At 43.4% G+C, this 12,500-nt stretch overlaps 3 protein-coding genes across 3 annotated transcripts in view; 1 reads left to right on the top strand and 2 right to left on the bottom strand.

The window, feature by feature from the left end:
- The first annotated feature begins 24 nt into the window (after positions 1-24).
- The window catches only part of rassf4a (Ras association domain family member 4a), a 35,252-nt gene continuing 22,776 nt past the window's right edge, over positions 25-12,500 (top strand). The window contains exon 1 of the mRNA XM_062519420.1: positions 25-139. The gene's annotated coding sequence lies outside the window, so the exon portion shown is untranslated. The remainder of the gene's footprint in view (positions 140-12,500) is intronic.
- cxcl18a.1 (chemokine (C-X-C motif) ligand 18a, duplicate 1) lies at positions 822-7,919 on the bottom strand. Its single transcript, XM_062519670.1, has 4 exons — positions 7,786-7,919; positions 7,529-7,658; positions 4,888-4,968; positions 822-1,253 (listed from the first exon to the last, which is right to left on the bottom strand). The coding sequence occupies exons 1-4, from the start codon at positions 7,853-7,855 to the stop codon at positions 1,157-1,159; spliced, it is 378 nt and encodes a 125-aa protein (XP_062375654.1). The 5' UTR covers positions 7,856-7,919; the 3' UTR covers positions 822-1,156.
- Positions 11,553-12,500, bottom strand: part of LOC134064134 (uncharacterized) — a 3,358-nt gene continuing 2,410 nt past the window's right edge. The window contains exon 4 of the mRNA XM_062519943.1: positions 11,553-12,500. This exon is cut by the window's right edge and continues 311 nt beyond it. The gene's annotated coding sequence lies outside the window, so the exon portion shown is untranslated.

Genomic DNA, 12,500 nt, shown 5'->3' with positions numbered 1-12,500 from the left:
CTCTCCATCCACGGCGGCGTCTCAGAAAACAAGTAGGGTCATGCGTTAGGGGTGTGGAGATCGATAACGCCCCGGAGCGATTGCAGAACAAGAGGACATGCTCGCTTTACTGGATTAAAATCTGGCATGCACTAACATGGTGAGAATGTAGAAGTGCTCTTTTAAATATGAGAGAAAACATCCTTCCAAAGATTTCTGCAAATAAACTGCGCTGCTGGTAAGCCTAATTTTAAAGCCGACACATTGGATGCTTGGGTTGTTTTGAGGTAGGCCTATTCCGGTGGGTTGTGTGTGACCGGTGGGTTGCCTGCCTGCCTGCCTGCGAAGGTAGGCTAATGGAAGGGACATAGATCTGTAGCCGACAAGACTAGACTAGGCTACTGTTAATTACTGTAGGCCTAGTGCTGGTAGTTTTGCTTATTTATCTAAAGCAAAAGTGACTTACGGTAGCCTACCTGTGTCCTTTTAAAATGTATAGCCTACGTAGATCCCGAAGATAACGTGACAACTTTTCTTTAAAGAAACTGTAACTCGACAAGAATTCCACTCGTTTGACTTTGTGAACAAATAAAGAGGTGCTGCCTTATTCCTTGCGTGTTACCGTGGGTCGTAAATCACGCCGCTGCCTCTCTAAAAGTGCATTTACTGGTGTCACACACTGCTGACGGAACCGTTATTTCCCGGGGAAAAGACGCAGTCTTCCAGCGCATAGGGAAAGAACAGATGGAGCTCTCTCCACGAAACGTTTTGCTTTTTGTGGACGACTTGAATCATTTATATATAAAGAAGCAGAAGACAAGGGTGGCGTCAGACCATTCAATATTAACATCGTTTAATTATTTATGAGGGCACAGGGCATAATTGTTATGGGTATTTTTTTTATTATTAATATTCAAACGCAATAAGAAAAAAACAACTATAAAAACAATTCACCGTCGATATGCATACAATGCAACACAGTTAGGCTACTGTAGGCTATTACGAATTCACTGTATTATAGATGTAGGCCTAAAAAAGTTACAACGGTTGGTGAACAGATTCAACATGCAGACTACAGTTCAGGCTTGTCTGAAAATGCAAATATTGTTGATTTGATGGTTGATAAAGTAGGCAGTCAGCAACGCTGCAGCCCTGGCTCAATAGCGCTGACGGGAAGTTAGTGTGCCTTGGTTTTCTTTTTCTTGGCCTCAGGTCTCAGATTTCTTGGTCTCAGGCAATTTCTTGCCCTCTTCCTGTAGGTGTACTTACTGAACCTGGACAGGAGAGGGGGGTAGAGAGAATTAAAGAGGAGGTGACCAGAGGGGGATAGGACAGGACAGGAAGCATTGCAGATTTGTTATTCATCATAGGGAGCGTTACAATTGGTTGGACATAGGTTAGGTCAACTGGTGTTATGCATGAATCACAGTTTTAGGGCAATAGTAATACACTGCCAGTCCAATGCAATAATTTAACAGGAGATGTACAGTATGTAGTGTGTGTGTGTGTGTGTGTGTACAGATGTAGTAATGTGATTATTCGCCTCAGCTAAAGCTCCTTTAGATGACACTGTGTGCACCTCAATCAGCAGCTCATCGGAGTTTGAGCAATGGCCACTTTGATTTTCAGCGTTTCAGCTACACACAGCAAAAGATGTTCAGTTCAGAGGACTGCATGGTGTCCAATGAACAAGCAAGCCTATACAGTATTACATAGCTGCACAATTCAGGGTACGAGCCTGGAGACCATAACTCTCTGACTTCCCAGAGAGTGTCACCTGGGTGCATTGGCAAATGTTTATTTCCTGGTTTGTGGACGCTTTTGTGGAAGTTTGAAATCATTGGAGTTCAATTACTAACGTTTGGTAATGACGTATGTTAGCCACGGGGGCGGTACATCAACGATAACGATAGGTTTGAAACTTAAATGTATCACTCTTGGGAACGCCCTCTGTTCGCTGATTGGGCAGAGGTGCTGTTGCCGGAGTAAACGAAAGTGGATTAAGGTTTTCCAGACGGAGTGCTGTAGGGAAAAGAAATTGAGCAGAGGCCATGCAGGCTAGCAGGATACAGCAGCAATGCACAATTGGCCGGAGACACCCAGAGCATGTGCTGCAGGCTTATAGCCCAGTAGGGTGTTGGATGTGACCATAGCAACGGCTGATTGCAGGCACTACCTGCACTGCTTGTATAGGATACATTAGACTGATGATCAGACTTTACCAGTCACCAAAAAGTCACCAAAGAAGATATAGGAATAACTTACTGCCTATGCTGCTGAGACCTGACTGTAATAGTGTGTGTGTGTGTGTGTGTGTGTGTGTGTGTGTGTGTGTGTGTGTGTGTGTGTGTGTGTGTGTGTGTGTGTGTGTGTGTGTGTGTGTGTGTGTGTGTGTGTGTGTGTTTATGGAGACATTGTAGTTGAACTGATGATGCACCTCATCTTTAGATCCACAAGAGGGCAGTGTACCCTACCCAACAGCCTACAGTATGAAACACTTGAGAAGCTTGCTATTAGGTGCAAGTGTCTTGATGGGTAGACCGATGGTATAGATAGAGTAACTATGTACGATACATACATCTGCCTCAGCTTCGCCTAAATTATGATTAAAAAAAACCTCGGATACAAGTTTAAAATGTACAAAGTAAGCTGATAAAATATTTATTCACCCAAAAAATTGTAATAAGTTATAACATTATTGTATTTATCGGCCAAATCTGACAAAGTGAGCCTCCTGTTCCAATAGCTCTAATGAAAATGTCTTCAAATTATCGGTTCTGGTGCCTGTTGATCAATCCCACAATACTGTAGTTCATTTCTGTCATTCTCCAATGCATGATTATTTAATCGTTTAATGTTAAGGCTTTTTTCAATATGCAGTGCCTATACCATAAATTTGGCCCTCTTTACCAACAATTAAAACAAAAATCAGCATCCAACAAAAATCAGTTTAACAGCATCCCCGAAAACTCACAGCATTTTTTGCAGTGTTTTGAATTGTGTTTTAATGACTTTATGGAGGCCAAGTCTGACAAAGGATCCTATATCCTTTTTTTCCCAGCACAACCTAAGAAATATGATTTAAGTATTTTTGTTTCATTTTAACCAACTATATACATCAACATGAGAAAGAAAACACCAAAATATGTATTAATATATTAATTTATTATTTATGTATTTATTAGATAAATGATTGGCAAAGATTCCCCTCCTCAAAGTCACGTAGACACTACTTTCCATAATGCAAGTCAATGGGTGTATTATTACAGTCTATGGCTAGATGGCGCTGTGGCTGATCTGGTTCTGGCTGATCTGCCCATCCCTGGACAGGAAATGACTTCCATACAAACGTCCAAATAGACCTCTGAAGTTCGCCTACAAAAAAGCCACCATCTTTGCCCAAATAAGGAGATCCGGTATCTGAAGATTTTTTCTATGGGAAAATAACATGCAGATTTTGAATTATCGCACCTGTTAAACTCTCATTAGGGCGAAGAAATTGGAAATGCAGACGTTTTGCGCAACAAAGTTTTGTCCTCTGCCTTCAAGTGCATACTGTGATCTTCGGTAGGTGAAGATGGCACACTTTGATCTTCGCTACCCCAGAGCTAACTTACAATGCAATGGATCTCCTTATATGGGCAAAGATGGCAGCTTTGGATCCTTTTTGTAGGCGAACTTCAGAGGTCTATGTGGTCATTGTCTATAACACATTCTGGTCACGGTAAAAATATCTGTGATTTGGATCCGGAAACCCTTTAAGGACACCAATTTTCTTTGTGAATGAATAATGTATCATAAATAAATAAAAGTTCTTGTACTGGGGTCATAAGTACTGGCACCCCTATGTTAACCCTATGTGCTTAATTCCCATAGAGGTAGGCAGATATGTAAGGGATAACGGCCGACGAGGTGACCGGTTCGATGGAAATAATGGCTAGGTGGAGGTCTAGAACTCCGGCGACGTGCGAAGCACGGAGACGGAGTTACCTCCGCCGTGCCATTATTTCCATCGAACCGGTCGACCTCGAAGGCCGTTATCCCGCTTATCTCCCGTTTGTATTCACAACCTGTATATTTAGTACATAGTTTTATTCCACCGTTGCGTCCGTTAACATCGCTAAAACTGTCTTGACTGTGGGACTACTTTCCGCCACATATCAACTTTCTACTTGCAGGACAAAACTGCCGTTACTAGTTCTAAAATGGATGGTTGCTATGGCCAAAGGCCAGTCGTTAGTTCTAAATGGCTGGTTGCTACGGCCAAAAGCCAGTCGTTAGTTCTATCTCTCCCGTTGTCAAGCGGCCATATCCCAGGATTCTGATTAACTTTAACTTTGAAAGATCGCTACTTTTATAGCCTACATGGCATCCAACTAGCTACAATCCACCTCCGTCATATGCTACAATGTTACTGTGGTTCTGCACGTCTGTATTTCAGCTTGGATGCAACGTGACAGTTCATTTAAACTTCGCAACGAGTTTGGCGAATTAATATTCAAGTGTGATACGGGAACTACTTCACAGGTAGCAGGTTATACGAAGTTAATGGCCACCCCATCAGCCAATCAGAGAAGAGAATTCCATTGTTGAGGGAGATAATTATTTTTAAATGGCATTTATTTCATGGATCCAGGATACTATGCATCCTGATAAAGTTTCCTCGGTCTTTGGAGCTAAATTCAGCTCAATGCAAATCAAACCAGCTAATAGGCATGTGCCTCCACTGTCTACTCCTCAGTGCCCCCCAGAGGACAAAGAGATGATAACAGTGTGTGTGTGTGTGTGTGTGTGTGTGTGTGTGTGTGTGTGTGTGTGTGTGTGTGTGTGTGTGTGTGTGTGTGCGTGCGTGCGTGCGTGCGTGCGTGCGTGCGTGCGTGCGTGCGTGCGTGCGTGCGTGTTACTCACTTTTTCCAGCATTTCTGGAGTCTTTTGCCCTGGTCAGAATCTGGGTTCAGACACACGTCTCCCTTCTTCTTCTGTGTGATGCTGTCAACAGGAACACAGTGCAGGACAGGCTTAGCAGACTCACTCACAGGCACACACTGACGCACACACACACACACACACACACGCACACGCACACACGCACACACACCCACACACACACACAAGCTCATAAACACTATGCAGAGAGATAAACAAGTGGATATGATTGGTTGGGTCGTTACATATGTAGTTTGCTGTGTTCTTGTATTGTTTGTGAGAGTCTTGCATGCAGCCAGCCAACCTCTCTTAATTCATCACTATGTGTTTGTTAAACATGTCAGCTTAGAATCTCAAGGACCCTCTCATTCTCATGCTCCGAAGCACAGCCAGTGTCCCAGATGTTAGACTCAAATTTGAAATGGGGACCTACAGGCACCTTAGCTTTTCAATATTACTCGTCCTTGCTGTTGCCGTGACAATGTGTGTTTAACCTGTGATATCTGATGTTGTTTGCATTGAAGCATGAGTGTAAAGCATCATTTCACAGGGTTGTGTGTGTGTGCGTGTGTGTGTGTGTGTGTGTGTGTGTGTGTGTGTGTGTGTGTGTGTGTGTGTGTGTGTGTGTGTGTGTGTGTGTGCGTTTGTGTGCGTTTGTGTGTGTGAGTGGTGCATTGTGGGTTTCCCATGACAGCCTTACATTCCCGACAACAATCCAGCGTCAACCGCTGAGATGCTTAATCTCAGACAAGACGTGTGTGTGTGTGTGTGTGTGTGTGTGTGTACAGCCTTACATTCCTGACAATCAACAGTCAACCTCTGAGATGCTTTATCTAAGGTGTGTGTGTGTGTGTGTGTGTGTGTGTGTGTGTGTGTGTATGTGTGTGTGTGTGTGTGTGTGTGTGTGTGTGTGTGTGTGTGTGTGTGTGTGTGTGTGTGTGTGTGTGTGTGTGTGCGTGTGTGTGTGTGTGTCGTTATCCCTTAATCACGATTTTACCCACACAACACAGATAGAATGCTGCATAAAGCTGGAATAGGTCCAAATAAGAAACATAAAAAATGTGCACCCTTTGAGGTGCTGGCACGGGACGAAACTTATAGAAAAAGATTATGTTGCCGGCCGCACACTCAATCTCATATTTATTGACACCAACGTTTTGGCCTGTTGGCCATTTTCAAGGTTTCTCACCAACCGGCCGAAACGTTGGTGTCAATAAATAGGAGATTGAGACTGAGTGTGCGGCAGCATAAAGATGCATGGAATACACATAAAATGTTAAAGGGACACTTCACCGATTAGCATTAAGCTTTGTATCTTTAGAAAACCAATCATGTTTTTGAATGGTCATGCATCCTTCCCTCAGTTTGCCTTGAGATGGGAGAAATACAGATTTCAATGAAATCCATGGATAGGATTTCCTGCTTTCAATGATGTAAAATGATGATTTTTACATCATTGAAAGCAGGAAATCCAACATTGAATTTCGTATTTCTCCCATCTCAAGGCAAACTGAGGGAATGATGCACGACCATTCAAAAACATGACTGGTTTTCTAAAGATACAAAGCTTAATGCTAATCGGTGAAGTGTCCCTTTAACCTTTAGACAGTATGGAAAGATGCATTCTGCTGTTCCCAAATCGGTCTGTTCCAAAGTACTCCAAAGTACATTTCGCTCATGATATACCAAAGATCACTTCATTTACTAGTTCACTCAATGTTGCTTGCTTGGTGTGTCATAAATGATGTAGCTGGTAAAACGCAAACAATAAACATTAATATGTAATCTTATCTATAATTGTGTTTAAATTTAAAACATACAGTAGCTCACCATACAAAAACATCATTTTAACAACTGATAGATTAATATATGAGGAGATAATCCATGTTTCCGTCCTGTTATTCATCTGCATCATTCATTCACTGCAGCACACAGTATGGGGGACAAGCGGTGCAGCATGTACTGTACTGTAGCATCCAAGAAAATAAATCATGCTTTTCTATTCTCCCCATGCTCTAGTCCTTGCTGATGTATACATGCACATATGAACATTTTGTACAGAAATGTACTGTAGATAGATAGATAGATAGATAGATAGATACTTTATTGATCCCCAAGGGGAAACTCAAGGTCCCAGCAGCTTAAGATGAGTTCAATTTAAGAAGTTTAAGATGAGTTTATGTATGAGTTCAAAAGGCAAACTATACTGTGTCAGGGTACACGTCCACCAAGTCTAGTGTTCCTGGTGTTTCATTGTCCCAGAGAAATCATCAATCAATCATCAATCGACTATTAACAAAAGAATGTTATCAGCTAAGCTATATGTAATCTCCATACAAACAGATCTAGTTTCCCAAACATCCATCAACATTTACAGCAGCTACACACACTCACATAAGACTCCCAGGAGTTGGAGAATTTAGTAAGAATAGTAAACTTGAAAATATATCACAAAAAAATGGAATGTTTATAACAATTGACTGATATCATGTCCGACTGTCATCACGTCTGCTAAGAGAGTGTGCCTGTATGTGTGTGTGTGTGTGTGTGTGTGTTTGTGCGTCTCTCTCTCTCTCTGTGTGTGCATGCGTGTGAGAGTGCACAGAATAGCCACAGGTCTCACATAATGTGTGTTCTGCAGAGAGGGTTGTCTAACACGATGCTCAGGTTAGAGACGGTCCTCCAGGGGACAAACGGGACTTCCTTCACACACACACACCCGTCCGGCACCGCTGTGGCACCCACGCCTGGCTCTGCATAGGAAAACACACCAGTCTGCAGCAACACATATAGCATACATACACGTCTGTCTGTATGATATGTGTGTGTGTGTGTGTGTGTGTGTGTGTGTGTGTGTGTTTATCATTATTGTTACTGTACCTGTCCATTGAGTCCAGTGGCCCTGTAGAATCAGCAGCAGCAGCACCGGCAACACACTCTGGCGAGCCATGTCTGGATGCACTCAGAGTGCTGGAGTGCTCGCACATGCATGTATATGTGTGTGTGTGTGTGTGTGTGTGTGTGTGTGTGTGTGTGTGAGAGAGAGAGAGTGTGTGTCTGTGTGTGTGTGGAGGGGTGTGTATGTGTGGAGGGGTGGGTGTGTTCAAACTGAAAATTCCCACCTCTCACAGATTTCCTGTTGGACCGTTTCCAGAACTTTGCCATCACATGGTTTACAGTAAGAGCAGGTCCGTCGGAAGCAGTGTGGAGTTGGTTGAATAAAAAATGCTAAATAAGAATTAACTAACTAAATACTAAATGAGGGGAAGTAAATGTTTCTTTTCCACTTATCTCCCCCTTCCCACACACAGCACAGCACTCACTCACTCATCTGCTCATCTGCATCCTTTTTGCTGGCTTAAAAAAAAGCAAAAAGCATTCAATGGATCTTGGCCTCAGTTTAAGAAAAAAAGGGATATTTCTTTAACCCTCTGGAGTCTAAATCCCCCCTGGGGATTTAAAAAACTGTTCCAAACACACATCTCAATCTCTGCTAGGTTTTGTCCTAGAAACATATAAGTGACACCATTAGAAACCTTTAATCAACTAGTTTCCAAATATAATATAACATATAAACAATAATCGTGCATCATTCCCTCAGTTTGCCTTGAGATGGAAGAAATACAGATTTCAATGTTGGACTTCCTGCTTTCAATGATGTAAAAATCATCAATTTACATAATTGAAAGCAGGAAGTCCTACAGTCTTCATGGGTTTCATTGAAATCCGTATTTCTCCCATCTCAAGGCAAACTGAGGGAATGATGCACGACCATTCAAAAAGATACAAAGCTTAATGCTAATCGGGGAAGTGTCCCTTTAAGTTTATCTGCCACCTTGGATGGTCCTCTGTGGCCCCATGCCCATTTGAGAATTCTTGATGAGATCACCATTTCAGAGATTATTATCTCAATTCTTACACCAACAACATGCCACCCGACACGGGGATGCAGGGTGTGTTATAATAGTACCGGGTAAACTGCCACCTCGATCATGCCGATCAGACTTTGAATACTTTAGACTGTCTTTTGACTTTGAACGACCATCCCCACTGCGCACGTCTTAATTAGAGACAGTTTCAGAGTGGCACACCCACGAAGGGCACTTAGAGATGGTCTACTCTGGCCATTTCAGCTACATACAGGACAGAGCTCCACATCCCTTATGCCAGAGACTGTTTTGGTTATATGTCTTTTTTGGGGTTGAATTGTGGCCGTTTCGCTTCCACCTAGCGTCTGTGAGCGGAAAAAGCATCCTTTGGATGCAACTTTGGGCCGGCGGGCAAACAGAAATTCTCCCAGCCTCGCGATCATGCTCATGAAAAGGCAGACTGACCGAATGAAGAGTGTTCTAAAATATACACGCTTAAAGGGATATTCCGCCATTTTTGGAAATACGCTCATTTTCCACCTCCCCTCGAGCAAAACAATCGATATTTACCTTGTTCCCGTTCATCCAGCCATTCTGTGAGTCTGGCGATACAACTTTTAGCTTCAGCCTAGCATAGATCATTGAATCGGATTAGACCATTAGCTTCTCGCCTGCTAGCTTCATGTTTAAAAGTGACCAAGATTTCTGGTAATTTTCCCATTTAAAACGTGTCTCCTCTCAAGTTAGAAAGTGCAATTAGACCAACTGAAAATGAAACCTGGCGTTTTTCTAGGCTGATTTGACATGGAACTACACTCTCATCTGGCGTAATAATCAAGGCAACTTACAAACTACTGGTACTACTTCTGCTTGTTGTCTATGGGGACTATTTTCAGATGCTGCGTACGATATCACTGTGCCTATGGTACGTTTGCAAGTTGCCTTGATTAGTACGCCAGATGAGAGTGTAGTTCCATGTCAAATCAGCCTAGAAAAACGCCAGGTTTCATTTTCAGTTGGTCTTATTGCACTTTCTAACTTGAGAGGAGACACGTTTTAAATGGGAAAATTACCAGAAATCTTAGTCACTTTTAAACATGAAGCTAGCAGGCGAGAAGCTAATGGTCTAATCCGATTCAATGATCTATGCTAGGCTGAAGCTAAAAGTTGTATCTCCAGACTCACAGAATGGCTGGATGAACGGGAGCAAGGTAAATATCGATTGTTTTGCTCGAGGGGAGGTGGAAAATGAGCGTATTTCCAAAAATGGCGGAATATCCCTTTAAGCGGTAGGAGAAGCTCTGCAGAAAAACCTGCAAGCATAAAACGAGAAAGCAGCAAAGAAATGGCCAAACCGGCATACTGTAGTTTCTCTTGAATATGACAAGTCAGTCAGGGCATAAAATGTGTGTGTCCAGCACCTGCTCTGTGAATATGACAAGTCAGTCAGGGCATAAAATGTGTGTGTCCAGCACCTGCTCTGTGAGGACCTTGTGCGCCCCCTGGTGTCTCTGTAGAGGCCCATGCATTGACTGACTGAGGGGTTGTTAATTGGGGCTGGACGTGGGCTAAACTGGGGCTGGACGTGGGCTAAACTGGGGCTGGACGTGGGCTAAATTGGGGCTGGACGTGGGCTAAATTGGGGCTGGACGTGGGCTAAATTGGGGCTGGACGTGGGCTAAACTGGGGCTGGACGTGGGCTAAATTGGGGCTGGACGTGGGCTAAATTGGGGCTGGACGTGGGCTAAATTGGGGCTGGACGTGGGCTAAACTGGGGCTGGACGTGGGCTAAATTGGGGCTGGACGTGGGCTAAACTGGGGCTGGACGTGGGCTAAATTGGGGCTGGACCGGACGTGGGCTAAATTGGGGCTGGACGTGGGCTAAATTGGCCTGAAGGATCAGCCTCATTTCAGTCTTTGACTCTCTCGGACACTCTCTGGCTCTTGCACTCAGTTTCACACACAGAGACTTACAGTACAGTACAGTACCCTCACTCCTACACTCACACACACCAAGAGACCGTAACCAGCATCCACTCACTCGCACACACACACACACACACACACACACACACACACACACACTCTTCTTCCATGCACCTATTTTTCTAACTCTACTCCATGATTGGTGGCATTTCCATCTACAACCAGAAGACCTATCATACTGCCTAGCATGGGCCATGACAATCATCAAACTCTTGAATTACTGTAAAAATAGCCTTAGCATAGCCATAGTCAAAAGAGCCTGTAGTAGGGCTGTATCATTTTTATAGCCTTAGCATAGCCATAGTCAAAAGAGCCTGTAGTAGGGCTGTATCATTTTTATAGCCTTAGCATAGCCATAGTCAAAAGAGCCTGTAGTGCTAGGGCTGTATCATTTTTATCTGTTAATACATGTAAAATGCAATGATCCTTAAATGATGTGTCATGCATGATTATGATTATTATAAACATCATTGAATACTGTTTTCCAACTATCATGCCATTCAAAAGAAGGCCTACTGTACCTGGGCATACTGTAATTGGGGTACGGGCATTCTACAAGAATGGCCATGGTTTGTAACACAACACTATTCAGAGCAAAATGAAAGCAGTAGAACAAGGCATCATTGTTTGTATCTTTATGAACTTTTATTATAACTTTTATAAGTTTATTAACTTATAAAACTTATTATCAGAAAAAGGCATACAAAAAATAATAAATAAAAACTGTCTGCGGAATCATCATCCTCTGGTACCTCAGCAGTGAGTGTATGTATTTGTGTGTGTGTGTGTGTGTGTGTGTGTGTGTGTGTGGGTGTGTGTGTGTGTGTGTGCGCGCTGCTCATCTTCTGAATAGCAGTCGTATAAAGGGCAGTGGGTTCTTGCTGTAACAAGTTGTATGATTCAGTGACAACAGTTTGGAATGTCTAAAAGGCCAGGCAATGACTCACCCTATTTCGCATGCACACACACACACACACACACACACACACATATACAAGCAGGTGCACAGACACACCCATATACATGACACACTTTTTAGTGCTGTGTGTCTCTGTAAACAGGATTCTCATCCTATTGTGTTTGGAAATATGTGAGAGTATACTGTATGTCTGAGAAAGTTAAAGTGTGTGTGAGAGACCAAGACACACACTCACACCATGCAGCTGGCTACAACAAGTCTTTGCGATTTCAGCTGGTCGGAGCAGTGTGTGTGTGTGTGTGTGTGTGTGTGTGTGTGTGTGTGTGTGTGTGTGTGTGTGTGTATTGCTGTTGTGGCGTCTGTCTCCTCCAGTGCTGTCGGTTCCGTCGTCTCCTGCTGTTCTTTGAGGTCCCCAGGCAGCGCTTTCTGTCTGCAAGGTTTGAGGGAGGCTTTAAGCTTCATCGGCCCATTCTGACGGGGAGCAGGGGTGTTGAAGGGAGAAAGACCCAGCTTTCTTCTGACGGGGAGCAGGGGTGTTGAGGGGAGAGAGACCCAGCTTCCTTCCTCATTTAGGGGGCACATCTGGGGCTACACCAAAGATCCTTCATTACTGACAAGATAGAGCAACATAATGCATCTCTATGGAAGCAAAATTCGAACAGTTCCTGTCTGCTTAAAGAGGCATGTCGCAAAGTCGTCATAGTGGGATATCGATCTCTGTCAGATTGGCAAGCAGTTCAGTTCGAATGTATCTAGGTCTACTTAAAGGGGGATTTCGCCCCCCTCCCCTTTGCAAAAACAGAACGCGGAAATGTTCCAAC

The sequence above is a fragment of the Sardina pilchardus genome, chromosome 18 (genome assembly GCF_963854185.1).
Source record: "Sardina pilchardus chromosome 18, fSarPil1.1, whole genome shotgun sequence".
NCBI lineage: Eukaryota > Metazoa > Chordata > Actinopteri > Clupeiformes > Clupeidae > Sardina > Sardina pilchardus.
The sequence above is the reverse complement of the archived record's forward strand: the minus strand, read 5'-3'. Positions and strand labels throughout refer to the sequence as shown.